Source organism: Pelodiscus sinensis, chromosome 4 (assembly GCF_049634645.1).
Source record: "Pelodiscus sinensis isolate JC-2024 chromosome 4, ASM4963464v1, whole genome shotgun sequence".
In the NCBI taxonomy this organism is placed as follows: Eukaryota; Metazoa; Chordata; order Testudines; family Trionychidae; genus Pelodiscus; species Pelodiscus sinensis.
This window is the reverse complement of record NC_134714.1, coordinates 60,654,306-60,672,617: the sequence shown is the minus strand read 5'-3', so window position 1 is coordinate 60,672,617 and position 18,312 is coordinate 60,654,306. Positions and strand designations below refer to the sequence as shown.

The 18,312-nt window shown below is 42.6% G+C and overlaps 1 protein-coding gene across 6 annotated transcripts in view; it reads left to right on the top strand.

Moving 5' to 3' along the window:
• The window catches only part of FSIP1 (fibrous sheath interacting protein 1), a 201,440-nt gene extending 184,719 nt beyond the window's left edge, over window positions 1-16,721 (top strand). For 2 of the 6 annotated variants that reach the window (XM_075927072.1, XM_075927073.1), the window contains exon 11: window positions 411-1,872. In XM_075927072.1, coding sequence (XP_075783187.1) covers window positions 411-995 — 585 coding nt within the window. In that variant the 3' untranslated portion in view covers window positions 996-1,872. Of the gene's footprint in view, window positions 1-410; window positions 1,874-3,993 lie in introns of those variants that run through there. The other 4 variants (XM_075927069.1, XM_075927068.1, XM_075927067.1 and 1 more) reach the window with 4 other exon arrangements.
• The last annotated feature ends 1,591 nt before the right edge of the window (window positions 16,722-18,312 follow it).

Sequence of the window (18,312 nt, the reverse complement as noted above, 5' to 3'; positions counted from 1 at the left end):
GAAATGAAAGGCCTTTCCATTAAGTGCCTGGTGTACATCAGGCCGCTAACTTAGACTCATAGACTCATAGACTTTAAGGTCAGAAGGGACCATTATGATCATCTAGTCTGACCCCCCGCACAGTGCAGGCCACAGAATCTCGCCCACCCCTCTTAGAATAATAACTTGCAGAATCTGATCTAACTGTGTTGTACTCTGTGGAAAGGTTTACATGTAGTTTATTTACTATGCTCACCCACTTATCTTATTTACATACAAGCATATTTAAACTCAGTATAGCCACAAGACCACTAGCATTAATGTTCAAGAATCCTATTCATTCTTTTGTGTCTTCTAAACTCTTTTGGGGGGGTGTAGTTTTATTAATAGTTATAATTTGATAAGAAGAAATTCTTGCTTATTTTTTCCAGCCTGAAGAACTACCTTGTCTCTCTGAAGGGCAGCTTGTGACTCTTCTGGAAGAATGCAAGCAGTTCCAAAGAACAATAAGTAATGTTACCATGCCAGAATCACAGGAATCTCTTTCTGATGGAATAAATCTCTCTTGTTACACAGCTCAAGACTCCACCCTGCTCTCCAGCTCCACTCTTTCCAAACAGTTAGATGAAGCTGGTAGCATGAGGATGTTAACAGCTCAGGAGAGGGCTGGAATCGAAAATAAAAGTGTATGTGAAAGTGCAGAGAGTGAAATCTCTGGCTACTATCTAAGTAAAGCACTGGCCATTAGTCATTTATCAAAGGGTTCTCTGCCCCAAATAGAAGAACCTGGTGACCTAGAAAGTTCACAGGAGATGGAGAATAAGAGTAATACTGAAGGTTACTTTATGTCAAGAGCACTCACTGCAAAAACATTGAAAAAACCTTCTTTTTTGGATGAACTATTTGATTGCATCAGCATGAACAATGAACTATCCACAGAGGCTGACATTCCCAGCATACCATTGCAGACCAGAGGAGGTGAGGCTTTTAACAATAATTTAGAAAAGGCTTTTTGATTAAGATGAACAAAAGAAGCAAATTCTCACCAAAGGTATTCACTAATGCACTACAGTTATGTGGTGGGGCAAGAAAGTACTTTTATAAAGCATAAAGCTATTCCAAAAATAACACATGCAAATTGTTTTTCAAAATTCTTGCTTTGATGAAATTGCCCCCCAAATTAATAGTCTTATGAAACAGGAGGAGCTGAAAGCTCATGCTGTCATATGGGGTATTATTCATAAAGTCAAAATGGCTAAGAATTTAAACATTGAATGGTAACAGATTGCAAAACCCAGTGAGGATTCAGTCTGCTTACATTCTGAAAAAAAAGAGCCTCAATCCTGCTTGTAGCAGTTTCTATCAGTTCAGAGTAACAGTCCCGGAATCTTATTATTTTTATAGTATTGATTGTAATTAATACTGTTAACTGGAAAATAATGCTAGAAAAAGATAGAACATTTTTTATGATAGAAAATTCTGTTATTTCTTTTTTTCATTTTGAACTTCATTTCTGTTTCTGGAGGACCGATATTCTCATGTTAATTCACATGAATCCCAAGATATGTCTGTTGAGTTGTTTCTCTGATATAAGCTCCATACTTAAAAAATAAAATAAAATAAAAATATATTGTAATTTAAATATCAGAAAATCAGAATTGCTTACAGCACTTTAACCCTTATGTTGACAAAATGCATGTGGCATAAACATATACTAACTATACATATTTATGTTCTACGTTTTTGTTGTTGTTTATGTTCAGTAAAGAGAGACTTATACACATCACCTAGTGCGCAATTAAATAGAGAATATATATTACTATAAAACTTGGTGTGTCCACATATTTCTAATCTCTTTTATGCAAATGTAAAACATTTGTTCTTTGATAATTAAAACAAATCCACATGTAGATGTTTAACCTAATAGCTGTGTGAGTCACTCTTCCTTTTTTAAAAAAAGAATTTGTGTTCTAATAAATCAACTTGGCACATAGCTATGCATCAATGCGAGCTAAAAAGTTACATTGGATTGGTAAAACACTGGTAATATTACTGAGTTTGTGATAAATTAAGATAGTTTGATTATATGATAATTTAACAGAATTCTCTTTAATTTACTATATTAGAGCTCATTGTTTACTAACTTATTGTCATGATATACCCAATTACTTCCAAATTTGGAATCCAGTACCCTTTTTATTAGCGCATATAATACTTGATATAATCAAACTATCTCAATTTAGCACCATCTCACCTCCTTATTAGAGTAGCATTTTTGAGCTCTGATTATTATGATTGCTTTGATTGCATATTGTTCTGTTTCCCCCATTCTGTAAAAAAGATGCCTTGCGTTAGGTGGGGTGATAACAGCCTATCAGGAACAAGGAGGTAAGCAGGACTGTCAGTAACTGAACCTGCAGAGTTAAAATCTTGCTCACCACACTCAAGTCTTATTTTTACAACCTCATTCTGGGAGCATGGAGAAGCAACTCTGCATTATCTTTCTTCTCTTTTCTTCTCAAAAGAAATGTGATAATGATAGGCATATGGATAACTGAGAGAAGAGGTCAGAGAAGGATGAGAGATGATGAGCCAGGAAGCAAATAAGAACAGAATTCAGACACAAAGATGAGCATGATTTGTTGGCTAAGAGACACATAGCTTTTTGTAAAGAAATATTGTTCCACATCAGTTTTTCAGAATTCTTTAAGGGGTCCAACAAACATGTGGCAAGAGTGATCCAGTTGATAAAGTGTACTTGGTCTTTCAGAAAGCCTTTGATAAGGTCCATCACTGAAAAGGCTGTTAAGCAGTCATGGGACAAGAGAGCTGGTGCTCTCATGGATCTGTAACTGGAAACAAAGACAGGAATAAATGAGGGGAAACAAAGGGTAGTAATCAATGGTCATTTTTCAGAATGGAAGGAGGTAAATAATTGTCTCCTCCAGGGTTTTGAACTGGGACCAATGCTATTTAACATAGTCATAAATGATCTGGAAAAAGTTGTAAGCAGTGTAGTGGAAAAATTTGCAGATGAACCATTATCTTAAGTAGGGCTGTTGAAACTGTCAATTTCACTTAGTTGCTTCCTCCTGATAGGAAAGTGGAGCCATTCTAGCATAATTTGAAGTGTGTGTCTTGCAGAATAGGGAAGAGAGGAGATCATAACAAAACAAGTACTGGTAAATAATTTTCCCATGTAGAACATCACATAGTGAAGCATTTAAAGTCTATAGAATTACATTATTAAATGTATTACGTATGTCTTAATATTTTAATATATCAGCATGATATCATCTGATGTATTGATTTTTTAAAATTAATTGTTGAATAATATTCAATTATATACACTTTAAAATATGTAAAGTTTAAATTCACATAGTTATTTACCAACCTGTTTTGTTTATCAAATGCTTTGACAGAAAGTGGGTTAGTAGCAGAGATTTGCTGCCCAAACTTTTGTGGATCTGTTTTTTCATAGTGAAAAGCCTCTATTCACATCTCTCTGCTGTCACATGAGTCTTTGACCAGGATTAGGTCTTGGTCAGGTAGCTGGAGCAAGTGGATATGGCTCATGAACTGCTGATGTTCTACAGGACAGAGTGAAAAGAAGTATAAAAAGGGAAATGAGATATTTGTAATGTCAGTTTTCATAACTGACAGCCATTTTCAAGTTCCCCACAAATTAAGTCCAATAGTGGGTTTTTCAGATCTGCCATTTCTGGCATTAAAATACATGTAGAAAAACTTCAGAAATAAATGGGAGGTATTTTAATTATTTTTGTCATTTATTACTGATGATATGTAGTATACTACTAAAGAGTTGATATTGCTCAATTTTGAGAGTTCAATCAGTAGATACGCATGAGTGACTGCTCTTATTCCCAGCTTTCTCTGCTCTTGTTGGTATTCAGGAAGATTATGTATCACAAATCAGTTACTACTTTTTTCATTTATACTTGCACATATTATTGTCCTTAAGCAATTCATGTATGATTTCTTCTTTTTGTGCAGATGATCTGAAGATTGAAGACGTGACACCAGAGTAGTATACATACTCCTACTTATAGTCATTTTTATAAAGCCTTGGTAAAGTACAGTTCAGTGATCTTCATTAATTTTAGACTCTGGATACAGAGAAATCATCATGCACATATACACTGAATATCTTAATTATTGCTGTGAAATAGTTTCTTCTTACAGAGAGAGTTATTATTTTCATGCATTACAGATTAACTGCTAAAATAGAATATTCCACTTCACTGAATTTCTGGTGAATATTTTACATAATATTGTTCATTGTTTTACAAGCAATGTACATTTTTCAACATACAATAGTAGATAAACTGTTTAATTGAATTTGGTAAAACTGAGTATGCACTTGAAAAATATGATGTCAATTCTAATAATCTATTTTTTCCTTTTTTTGCATACACTTCAATGTTTTGAAGAAAAATGGCTAAAATCTGATGTCAGCTATTCCTGTAAGCAAGGAAGTGGTGGGCACTCTCTTCCTAATTCAACAAAGTACATTATCATTTGCTTAAATTTAATCCAGTCACAACTCTCATCAACAGGACTATTCCTATTCATAGACATAAGCATATGCCTAAGTACTTTTCTGAATTAGAGCAAGAGTACTCATCACTTTGCAGGATTAAGCAGTACAGGTTGAACCTCTCTAATCCAGCATTCTCTGGTCTGGCAACGTCCATGGTCTGGCATGACTGTTGTAGCCAGATGTCCACTTATCGTGGGCATGGCCAATTTTCCCATGGTCCCATAATGTTTGTTTTCAGCTGAAAGTTCTTGCGCTCAGTATTCTGTGCTGCTATTTAGCTCTAATTTACCCCTAAATATCTTCTAAGAGACTAGTAAGCAATGGAAGAGTTGGTAATGCTGCTAAGTATAAGCATATTTTTATGTTTTATCTACTTATTTCTTTGTGCCAATACAGTAAAATTGTGTAACACTAACACTTTGTTATGCAGAAAGCTGATAAGCCTTGCCTAGGTATAGGCATATATAGGGTGTATCAGTACAGTCATAAACTACTAAGAGCATTTCAAATATTGTTCTTCTTCAAGTGATGTCCTTGTGGGTGCTCCACTGTAGGTGTTAGGTTCGTCCCTGCGCTGCAGATCGGAGTTTTGAGCAGCAGTGGTTAGCACCAGCGTCTCATGGCATTCGCACCATTTTGCACATGCGCAGGGTCTGGCTTCCACCAGTTCCTTCATAACTGCCCTCAGTCGCAGACAGCAAGCTCCTCTCTTCAATTCTTCTAGTCAGAAAAACAAAGAGAGTTATTAGTTAGTTGTTGTAGTTAATATTAGTCAGTTTGTTTCCTACTTACAGCTTATAGTTAATAGTTGTAGTTTGTAGTTTGTTTTAAAAAAAAATTCTTTGTTGCTACTGGCCCTTTCAAGTTTCAAAAAAACCCCAGAGTTAAAACCAAATCAACGATACCAGGTTCTCCGGGATTTAAGAAGTGTGATACTAGTCACAAGCCCATGCCGGTCTCCGACAGCCATTCTTCATGTATTCGCTGCTTGGGTGAGGTTCATGTGCCTCAGAAATGCCCTCACTGCTTGAAGTTAATAGCAAGAGCCTGGAGCGATAGGGAAATGTGCCTCCAGATGATTCTTTTTGACAAGGTGCTCCAGCCAATGGACTCGGCATCTGCAGCTCACGCAGACCCTGCTACCATGCAAAAATGGAAAGCGTCCTCTCCAGGGTCAGCTCTGGTGAAAAAGACATGGGCTTCACCATCACATCCCCTTCCGCCGATCCCTATGAGCAGGGTGAGCGTAGGAGATAAGCCCGGAAGGTCCAGTACTGCCTCTTCACACTTAAAGATAGTTCTAGTCGCAAAGGGAAAAAGACGACACCTTGAACACCGACGGTACTGAGATCGGCACCAGCAGCCCCAGCTTCCAAGGCTCCGGCATGGACACTGACTCCGGTGGCACTGCCGGCACCCATGGCTATTGAGCATCAGCACTGGAGAAGAGTGATGCTTTTTCGGCATCGAGGAAAGAGTCTGCAAAAACCAACAGGCGTTGGAGCCCAAGCCCTAGTTCTGTTTCTCCAATGTTCTCCCCAGCACCTTCTTCGCTGGCACCAAGGTCACCAGAACCGCACATCCTTCAAACGGAACATGGGGCATTTTCATACTTGCCACAAGGGAAATCTCCATCTCTGTTCCCTGCGGCACCATGGAGAAATTCTCATCACCACACGAGGCACCTATCTCTCTCCCTGCCTCGCTCATATAGAGGATAGGTAATACTTCCTCATTCACCAATGTTGTCTCCACATGTTGCATATTGGGAAGAGCACAGAAGTGCATTCTCTTCAAGACCTTCCTTACCTCAGCGATCGCATCATCACCACAGTTATCATCGCGACCATACACCTTACTAGCAGTCACATTCTAGGAGATGGTCCCCATGTTGCTATAGGTCTCCCAGATATCCACCTGCCTCCATGATGCCATGGGAACATCATCTGCTGTTGCCACCGCGGAGCTCCTCACCCCAAACACATCACTCGGAACCTGAGAAGGAGCAATTATCAGATGCGGCGGTAGACTAGTCTGACATTTCCCCCATGGACCAATTGTCATCCTCTCCTGACAAAGCTGTAATTCCGGTGATATATCGCCCCCTGATGATCTTAAACAGTTTCAAGACTTGTTTAACAGAGTTGCGCCAAGTCAGGAGGTCCAATTGGCGGAGGTACAGGACAAGCAATACCGTCTCCTTAAAATCTTCAGCCCCCTCACCGGGCTAAAGCAGCACTGCCAATAGATCAGGCAATTATGGAGGTAGCAGAGGAGATTTGGCAGACCCCAGCCTCTGCTCCACCAACAAACAAAAGGGCAGACAAGAAATACTTTGTCCCATTGAAAGGGATGGACTTTTTATTTACTCATCCCCAGCCTAATTCTTTGGTTATAGACACTGCTCAGCACAGGTCCAAGGCCTCTCAGTATAAGAATGCTGCAACTGAAAGGGACAGCAAAAGAATGGACCTATTCAGGAGAAGGGTGTACTCTTCAGCAACACTATTACTCTGTATTGCCAACTATGCTGCACTCTTGTCGAATCACAATTTTGACAATTACACAAACCTCACAATGCCTATGGAACACCTGCCAGACTCGAAGAGACTGATCCTAAAATCCATTGTCCAGGAAGGCTATGCTTTTGCCAGGACAGGTCTCCAGATTGCGTTAGACGTCTCGGATACAGCCGTCTGTTTGACAGCTACTGCAGTTGTGATGAGAAGGGCTTCCTGGTTGCAAATGGCGTGAGTTCCAAGAAAACTGCAGAATAAGGTTGAGGACCTCCCATTCGACAAACAGAAGCTCTTTGCCGAGAGAATGGACGTGGTCCTCCATTCGAGCAAAGATTTACGTACCACTTTTTGTATCCTTGGTATGTATACGCCTCCATACCGACACAAGCATTACATGCCTTACCAAAGACAACAGCAATGTGGTTTCGACCAGCCATGAACAAGGCAGAGAGCCCAAAGAAGGAGCAATCAGACCAACCGTGCCCCCAATCAACCATCCAACAAACAGCAGATTTGATTTCTCGGTTGAGGACTTGCAATCCTTCCTGATGCCAGTCTGAACGATCATGCCTCACCCATATTTCGCCACCGTCTAAGACTGTTTTCCATCAATAGTCCACCATCACATTGGGTTCTGGAGATCATATCATCCAGCTACACCATCCCCTTCCTTTCTCTGCCTCCAACCACCCCATATACCCCGTCCCTCTTCAGGGACCCTTCTCACGAGAACTTTCTAAAACAAGAGGTCCATCATCTCTTCTCCATCGGAGCTGTAGAGAAAATACCAGATAAATTCAAGGGAAAAGGGTTCTACTCCCGCTATTTTCTCACCCAAAAGAAAACAGGAGGGTGGAGATCCATATTTGATTTTCGAAAGCTCAACCATTATCTCAGAAAACAACAGTTCAAAATGGCAAATCTTGCCTCAATAATATTGGTGTTAGATGATGGGGATTGGTTTGCAGCCCTCGACCTTCAAGATACCTACTTCTACTTCACCATTCATCCTGCCAACAGGTGATTTCTTCGCTTTACAGTAGGCAGGGAGTATTTTCAGTATTGGGTGCTTTCCTTTGGCCTTTCCTCCACTCCCAGGGTATTCTCAAAGACCCTGGGGGTGGTGGCAGCATACTTGCATCGACGGGCTGTTATAATTTTCCCTACCTCAACTTTTACCTTATAAAAGGCCACTCTTCAAAGGAGAGACAACATATGATAGCAGTAGCCAAACTTTCAATTTCCTTTGTCTAATTATCAACAACCTGAAATCCACGCTCAAACTTTCTCAGACTTTGGCGTTCATAGGTACTTGTCTCAATTCCACTACAGGACAAATTTACTTACCCAACCAAAGGTTCCAAGCCATCCAAGACCCGGTTGCTGTACTAATCACCAGCCCTACTGTTCCAATACTCACATGCCTACAACTAATGGTCCATATGGTGGCCACAACCTATGTTGTCCACCGCGCACAACTACACTTCTGCTGTCTTCAACACTGGATAGCATCCCTGTATACTTTGACAAAACATCACGTCCACAAAATAGTGACTCCTTTAGCCGATGTTCGCACATTCCTCATATGGTGGACTGACTCACACAATCTCCTGGTAGGAGTCCCATTTCACCGGCCTCAACCTTCAGCCCACATTACCACAGACGCCTCCTTCATTGGCCAGGTGCCCCCATGAACGGCATGTCTGTACAAAGCTGATGGTCATCCTTAGAGGCAGCTCTCCACATAAATTTTCTGGAGCTCAGGGCAGTCTTCAATGCCTGCAAACACTTCCAGAACCACATCTGCGACTCCACTGTCAGCATACTCACTGACAATATCACCACAATGTACTATATAAATCGCCAAAGTGGTACTTGGTCTCGATCCCTTTGTGCAGAGGCAGTGCACCTCTGGAACTGGTGCATTCACAACAAGACCACTTTAATAGCATCATACTTACCTGGTGACAACAATGCTGCCGCGGATTCCCTGAGCAGACTTCTCGCACCGGATCATGAGTGGGAACGGCGCAGCGACATATTCCAGTGTATTTTCCATCACTGGGGTTTCCTTCTGATAGACCACTTTGCCACGAACAAAAATATGATATGCCAATATTATTGCTCCAGGGCAGGTATCGGTTGGGGATCCCCAGGGGATGCTTTTCTCCTCAACTGGGGAAGGGCTCTTCTGTATGCATTTCCCCCTATCGTACTTATACCTGGGGTCCTTGAGAAAATTAACACAGATGGAGCCAGGCTGATCCTTGTAGCGCCCTCCTGGGCCCACCAGCCGTGGTTCCCTTCTCTCCACCGAATGTCTCTGTATCTGCCAATTGTTCTTCCCAATCTACGAGAATTGCTGACCCAGGACCATGGCACCCTCCTACACCCTCAGCCCCAGATCCTGTACCTAACCACCTAGTTCCTAGCTGGTTCTGCACATCCAAAGATCTTTGCTTGGCACAGGTCAAAGAGGTCTTGATACACAGTAGAAGGGACACCACCCAAGCTACTTACCTCTGTAAATGGCAAAGGTTCTCCTCCTGGTGCTCTGCTAATCAGATCAACCCATATGCAGCACCTCTTCATCAGATCCTCAAGTATGTCCTTTACCTGAAACAGTCAGGTCTAGCCATTGTTTCCTTGAAGGTATATCTTGCGGCAATTACTGCCTTCCGGCACTCTATAGTTTGCTCACCCAGCTACGAAGAGGTTCCTAAAAGGGTTGACCAACCTTAACCCACCTCACAGACCCCCCCACCTCCACCCTGGAACCTGGTCCTAGTGCTGGACACTCTTTCTCGACTACCCTTTGAAACCTTGGCTACTTCGTCGCTCCAAATGATGATGCTGAAGGTGGTCTTCTTGCTTGCTATAACATCTGCCAGCAGAGTCTGTGAACTTGCACTTCTGATGTCAGTACCACCAGACATCACCTTCAACAGAGATAGCATTGTATTACGGACCCATCCAGCTTTTATCTCCAAAGTGTGCTCTGAGTTCCACATTAATGAACCAGTCATCTTCCTTTCCTTTTACCCTAAGCCACACACCTCGCCACAAGAGGCAATCCTCCACTCTTTCGATGTGCGCAGGGTGCTCGCCTTCTACATTGATAGGACTTGGCTTTTCCACAAAACAGAACGTTTGATAGTTTCCCTTGCTGATCAATCCAAGGATGAAACACTGTCATCCCTATGTATTGCTAAGCTTATAATCTCGTGCCTTACCACTTGCTATTCCATATACGATAGACCGCTTCCATCCCAACCAAAGGCTCATTCTGCAAGAGCTGTAGCTACATCCACAGTGTTTTTATGAAGGGTTCCTCTTCAGGACATATGTCGGGCAGCCACATGATCATCCAATGACACTTTCATGAAACATTATGCTATTGTTCATTGTTTGGCTGTGGACTCCTTGTTAGCCTCAGCAGTACTTTCAACATCAAACAAACCTTGACTCTGGAACCCCGCCATCCAGTCTACACAGTCACCTACAGTGGAGCACCCAAGGGGACATCACTTGAAGAAGAAGAGGAAGTTATTCAACGTGGTGCAGTAATGACAGTTCTTTGAGATGTGTCACCATAGGTGCTCCACTACCAACCCCACTATTCAGGGAGATGCCAGCCACGCATGTGCAGTCTGGCTGACTACTGCTGCTCAAAACTCCAATCTGTGGTGCTGGGACAAGGCCGACGCCTAAAGTGGAGTACCCACGGGGTACACACATCTCGAAGAACCATCATTACTGCACCAAGGTGAGTAACTTCCTCTTCTGTTTATTTGCCTTTGCAAAAAAAAATATAAAAAGAAAACTACTCACTAAAATATTGATCTTCCATGGTTCTGCAAATTCTCTGGTTCAGTACCCACCAGGTCCTGAGGGTGCTGGAGTAGAGAAGTTCTACCTGTAGTTGAAGATAAGAATATAATCCATGCAGCAAGTAGCCTTAGATTCTAGGTAAGGTACATGTGACGGACGGACCGGGCACAGCTGAGGGCATCCACACAGGGCGAATTGCTCAAATTCAGGGCTCCTTACAGCCCCCAGACTGGAGACCTTCCCAAACAGGCCACAAACCAGTCCCACAGAGCACTTCAGCTGCCTGCCTGAAGCCTCATGAGCAAAACCCCTCTGACACCACAGCAATATCCATGCCCCAGATGGCTCCGGGCCTCATACACTGGTGGGGGAGGGTCTTAGAACCCAATCCCACCTACCCCGAACAAGTTCTGTCCAGTTCCAAGAAACCAGCCACAGATCCCAGGCCAATTTACTCTCTGGATCTTACCCACAAATCACGCTGAGCCAGTCCTTTAGAATCTACAATCTAAAGGTTTATTACTACAAGAAAGAAAAGCACGAGAGTACGGTTGTTAAACTAGCATACATTACATGCATCGAATCTCCCTGTTCTCGATGCAGGCTGTAGCAGAGATGTTATAGCTGCTGGCTTAAAAGTCCTTGTTGCACATCCTATAGCAGGATGGGTCCACAGTTCTTCCCGGCTCGTGATTCCCTGCGAGGCCGCAACTGGGGTCAGAAGCAGATCTGAAGACCACATGGAGTCGACTACATGGCATATTTATACCTCCTTCCTGGTTTCTTCCAGGCTGGCTAGAATCACATGGCTAGTATCCAGGTGTGTCTTTGGCCTTCAGAGGCCCATTGTCCCCTGGAGCTTCACTCATTAGCATGTCCATAGGCAAACATTCCTAGCCAATTACTCAAGCACATTCAGACAGACTTCCAGTCTCTATACAGAGTACAGATCCCTAACTCCACACACAGACATTATACAGCTATATGTAGATCAGATACAGAATCAGAAGAAAGTAAGCTTTTGTTTGACCCTTCACATGGCCCCCTTTGTACCATTTTTGGGGTGAATACCCCCCATGGGTGCAGCAGTGCCCCAGCTGCTCCCTTCACAATCCAATAATGTGACAGTACGTAACTAATTAGCATGGAGACTATGAGTCAGTCACTGTTGATCTTTCTTAGGATCCGCTTCTCAATTGCACAAAAGCTTCTTTACATTAATTGGATAGTATATAGTAACCTAATAACGTAACTGAATGTCAGATGCACATTTCTTAATGGGAGTTTTGTCTGAATAAGAACTGAAGATGGAATTTAGAAGTTGAATCTAACAGAAGGTATGCAGGATCTGGAATGATAATATTGGAATCTGAAACTTTCTGGTAATGTCTAGCAGTAAGAGGGGAAACAGCAGCTGTTTTGTGTTTGAGATAACAGTTATAAAAATTTACTTTGTCTCCACTCCCTTTCTCACTGCTCTGTACCTTGACTTTTTAGCTTTCTTAAAGAAGCAATCTCCCTTTCATCCTGTGTATTATTGTGTGAGAATAAAATAACTTTTTTAGGTGATTTTTTAAAAAAGAATCTGAGGAAAAATAGTCATTCTAACAAAGATAACTTGGTAGTTACAGCAAAGAAATCTATTAATTTAATGTGGACTCCACATATATCACATTAACAAGTTTTCAATTACCATAAGCTAAAAATATAAATTTTCTTTTAGCTATTGTGCTGGCTGTTCACCATTCAGTGAGAAGAAACTTCTGATTTCACTGATACAAAGTCAATGTTGGCAGAGGTCATACATGATCTAATCTGAACTCAAACTAATAAAAACATATTCAAAGTTTAATCTGTGACAGTGGTATAAATGCAGGTGGAGTTTACCCCATTGATTTACTTGGGATTTACATGGATGTAATAGATCAGAAACTAGCTCAATATGTTTACCTTATGAATTTAGACAACTGATGCATTATAATTTCCATAATCAAGTGCCACTTGTCCTTTTAGCAGTTTAATTGTGTGCTCGGGAGCCACACCCACAGCCATTCAGATCAAGGCCACCACGTAGTATGAAAAATTTATATATTATATCAGAAAATAAAAACATAACAGTGAGGTTATCATGGAGATGAACAGTCTAGGCACTTATTTGTAGAGCATAAAAATTAAATCAAAATACTATCTCACATATACAAAATATCTGTGAGGTAAAACAAAGAATTGACAAATATACAATTGTAGTGGACAGCATCACCTGACAACCTGGTGCATTGCCACCATTGTGTGTGTCAGTCTCCCCAAGGGAGAGTTTTAATAAGTTCAGTAGGGCTTGAAATTGAACTAGGTCTTCAGAGGCCTAGTTTTTTAACCCCAAAGGCAGAACATCATACAACTAGGCCTGGCTCAGATTCTGTGGCACACATGGGGCTATCATCCAAACTGGCCTTTATAGTTTCCTTGATGAAGAAGTTTCCCACAGCTCTCTTCCCTGCAGCTTTGGTTCAGGTCAGTTTCAGAGCTTCTGCTAGCTTAGCCCCATCTGGCCTGCTATGAAAAAAGAGGGAACATTTATGCTGACCCCTATCCTTATTGCCTGGGATCACTTCTCTCTCTTCCCATATCTTTTTCAAGGGCAGACTATCTGTCACAACTGTATACCTGCAATCTTTATTAAAGTAAAAACAATATGTAAAAATGTGTAGAACAATAAATCCAGACTCAAGTTTCTTTGATAAAACACAGGTAAGAATCTTCTCTGTATCCATTTTACTGGCCTTACTTACTTCTGTTTCCTATTCTCCAAGGGTGAGACTCTGTGTTGCAATTCCAAGAGATGCAAAACAGAACTTACGGTACAGGAAATTTTCTGCAGCCTACTGCCACACCTTACACAGGCCCCAGGTTGTCTCCAACCCCAGAGCACTTTTGTGCCCTCCTGATCCTTGGCTGCTCCGGAGTTGGAGACATCCTGGGGCTTGTTTAAGGTGTGGCAGTGGGCTGCAGAATTTGCTCAATGATACAGCCTCTCCACCACATACTTTCCTGCCTTCAGCTCTGGCCTCAGCAAGGTGCCTATTCTGGGGGAACCCTTCCACAGCTGGATATAGTACTCTTAGGGCTCCTTCTTACTATCTTGACACTTGCATGCATCTTAAAGGGGCCACATCACTGGTGAGAATCTCATCTCAGGTAATCTAAAAATATGTTTTGTGAGCACTTGATCTGACTCATTGAAGTTTTTGGAATGGTTCTCGACTTCCTCAGTAGCACTTGGATAAGTCTGTAAGCATCTCAGTTAAAAAGTACATGAAAAGTTGATTTACTAAAAAGTATAAGACGAGTTGTTTTACTGGCTCTTTCAGTACTCATCTGTGTCACCTCATTTTAAGTTAAAGATGCATAGAAACCAAAATTGTATTTCTGGTAAATTTCTTATTTTAGAAAATTGTAGACTTTATTTCACATTCTGAAATGATGTCACTCTGGCCCTTTTTGCAGGAACATGTTTCCCTTCCCTTTGTCATATGACTCTCTGTTTCCCATACTAGAATAAAAATACTGTTATTGAGCTTTATCTCCCTCTGTGTCTCCCTTACCTTTCCCCCATCCCTAAATATAGAGTTTGCTGAACCACCTCCAGCTCCTGTTGCTTCTAACCAGAGAATTATGAAATGAAAAGAACAAGAAGAAAAAGATCTTGCAGGGAGGAGAGAGAAATCATGAATTCTGGCAGAGAGAGAGACAGACAATAAGCCTACTGACTTGCTGCCATCTCCTCTTCTGCTACCCTTGCCTACAGCTGTTTTTGGTACATCCTGTTCCAGCAGGTTTAGACCCACTTCTCCACAAAACTCTTACACTGAGTTATCTCAGTTAAATTTCTTTGTGCATGGAACATGAAGTTCCCTGGCAACACTTTTTCCCCTCCTTCCACCTTTCATGAATGTCAAGTGGGTTCTAGAACCATGTCGATTTTATCCCTGGGGAGCTCAGCCATACTATTTCCAATTTTGACAAAAATAATTACGTTGTGCATGGGATACTTCAGTTCAGTAGGACACTTCATTCCACGATTGCCTAATGCCTCCCCCTTCTCTTCTTACTCCACTCCTCTTCCTAAAGCATATGTGATGAAAGCCCAAATCCAGCAAGACATTTAATCACTGGCTCAGCTTTCAGCACATAAATAGTCCCACAGGATTTAAACTGTACTTAAATGTTTTTCTGCATCAGGGTCTAAACTAGCAGGTTCAGTTAAATGATACAGTTGCAATGATGAAGATTACCCTCAGATGAAGGTGGGTAATCTGGTGGAAAGACCCTTCTAAGAGTTTGTCTATATAAGGACACTCTTGAAAGTGTCCTTGTATAGACAAATCAACTTGGGGTTTGAAATTAAAGCACTAAATTAAAAGTGCCTTAAACCTTATGTGGATGCTCTCATTTAGAAGTGACCTCTACTTGCCACTTTTGAATGAGTGCAAGCACACATGTTGAATTTGCTTTAACTTTTGTCTGTTGATGTCAGACCTTTAGTTGATTTGCTGTAAAATTTCTGAAAGTCCCCATGTAGACAAGGCCAAAGATAGCAACAGTAACTGATATCAACACTTGTAAAATACTCAAGTCTTTACTTCTGGAACATGAACTTGGATGTACATGTCACAAATGCCTCCAACTGAGGTGACGTTTCACATAAAAAGACTGTAGTTGAGAATCCTCAGACTGTCTCTGAAATCATTCTTTCATACATAAGAGGGCAATTTGTGCAGAGTCTCATGGGCAACATGATTTCTATTTCTTTATCTAAGGTTTTTATATTAGCACCTATCACTCTAGCACTTGAGTATTTCTCAGGTTAACTTAGTTGGCATAGCATGGTCCTTAATGGATCTCCTGTAAACTTCAGGTCTTCATTGGTTATTGTTTTATTTTTTGCAGAAGTGGTTGTTGTAAGGACCATTCTGGTTCTGATAGAAAAGTTTTATCAAAGGTCTTGCATTTTATTCTAATAGCCTTCCTCAAGTGGATTCCTGTGCTGAGATTGCCTTACCTCCAGCTTTCAAGGACTTTCAAGGACTTTGTCATAGGCATATGATCTGCATTGGTCCAGAGGAACATATCTTTCTTGCAGTGCATATATGAAGATGCAACCTTTAATTGTAGCTGTACCCTAACCCTTGAACTTGAAGCAGAAGTAGTTTAAAAGCCTGCGGAGGTAGAGGACAGTTGTGATGTGATCACTCATAAAATAAATAGGCAGTTGCATTCTGCACAAACTGAAATAATTGAATTTGCGTTTACATTCAACTTCAGAGACAGTGAATTATGTTAATTCAATCTGGAGATGAAAAATGCATGGATCACTGTGTCCAGACTCTTGTCTAGGAAGAATTCAGCTCACTCTCTTATAGCTATATTGACTCTACTATTCTAATGGGAGAAAAAAGTAGTAAGCAGATATGACACTCATTTTGCAGATTGCAGATCTGTTAGGTAATCACTTTTCAGAGAACAAAGCCACAAAGCTCAGCACCAGATGTGTTATGACATCATTGGGAATACAGTACCTGATGGCTTGTAGTCCATCCTGATGTGGAAAGTTGGTGTAGAGGCATTGGCACTCTTACAGCAGAGCTATCTCTCTCCTCAGGCCCTATCCTACTAGTACTTCTATCTTTGAGACACCACTGACTTCCTGAGAAATCTACAATCCATTGATGATCTTCCAGAAAACACTATCCTAGGGTATGTCTACACTACAAAGTTAGTTCGAACTAACGGATGTTAGTTCGAACTAACTTTAATAGGCGCTACACTAGCGCTCCGCTAGTTCGAATTTAATTCAAACTAGCGGAGCGCTTAGTTCGAACTAGGTAAACCTCATTTTATGAGGATTAAGCCTAGTTCGAACTAGCTAGTTCGAATTAAGGGCTGTGTAGACCCTTAATTCAAACTAGTGGGAGGCTAGCCCTCCCCAGGTTTCCCTGGTGGCCACTCTGGCCATCACCAGGGAAACTCTATGCCCCCTCCTGGCCCTGGACCCCGGCACGGGCTGGCTACGGTGCCCGTGCCAGGTGCAAGCCTGCCAGCACCCAGCCAGCAGACCCTGCACCTGGCACGGATCGAGCCAGCCACCCGATGCCCCCCCAGCTCTCCCCCTTTTCCCGGGACCAGGCTGGCGGCTCCCGGGAGCTTGCCCGGGACCGCAAGAGGCGGGCACCCGCCTGGTCTAGTGCGGACATCGTGGACCTTGTCCACGATCTCTGCACTAGGCACAGGAAAGTGGCCGGCTTGGGCAGGAGAGCTGCCAGCCTGGCCACCCAGGAGCAGGTGTGCATGAAAATCAAGGGGGTCCACTGAGACCCCTGACCCTGAGCTTACAATGGCCGTACTGGGTCAGACCAAAGGTTCATCTAGCCCAGTAGCCTGTCTGCCGACAGCGGCCAACCCTAGGGACCCTGGAGGGGATGGACCGAAGACAGTGACCAAGCCATTTGTCTCGTGCCATCCCTCTCCAGCCTTCCACAAACCTTGGGCAGGGACACCACTCCTACCCCCTGGCTAATACCACTCCATGGACCCAACCTCCATGACTTGATCTCACTTCTCTTTAAACTCTGTTCTAGTTCTAGCCTTCACAGCCTCCTGCAGCAAGGAGTTCCACAGGTTGACTCTTTGCTTTGTGAAGAAGAACTTTCTGTTACTACTTTGAAGCCTGCTACCCATTCCTTTCCATTGGTGTCCTCTAGTCCTTCTTTATGGGAACTAATGAAGAACATTTCTGTATGCACCCTCTACACCCAACTCCTGCATTTAGAGACCTCTATCCTGTCCCCCCTCCGTCTCCTCTTTTCTAAGCTGAAAAGTCCCAGTCTCTTTAGCCTCTCTTCATATGGGACCTGTTCCCAACCCCTGATCATTGTAGTTGCCCTCCCCTCTCCCAGCCTCTCTCTTCCCCTCTCCCACCTCCTTTTCCCAGTCTCCCCCAGTTTTGTTCAATAAAGACAGATTCCATTTTTGAACACAATTGTCCTTTGTTTTGTACATCAAGAAAAGGGGCTAGGGAAGGGTAAGTGGAAGGAGGTGAGGGAGGAATGGGGTACGAGCCCCCGATGGGGAGGACTGGGCTGGCTCTGTGGGCTTCTGGGAGTGGAAGCTCTCCTGCAGCCCCCCAATTGCCCCCTCTCCCCAGATGGCAGCCTGCGTCAAGTGCAGCCGGGCTGATGGCCGAGTGGTGTGATGTGCCCAGTGTGGGCACTCCGGGCACTCCAAGCCAGGACTGGTTTTCAAGCGGGGCACCCCTGAGAACTGTCTGTCCGGGGTGGGGGTCGGGTCCCTTTAAGCACAGCCCTCGGCTAGCCTGAGACAGCATCTCCACGCTCTAAGTCCTCCTCTGATGCCCTGCCGGCACTG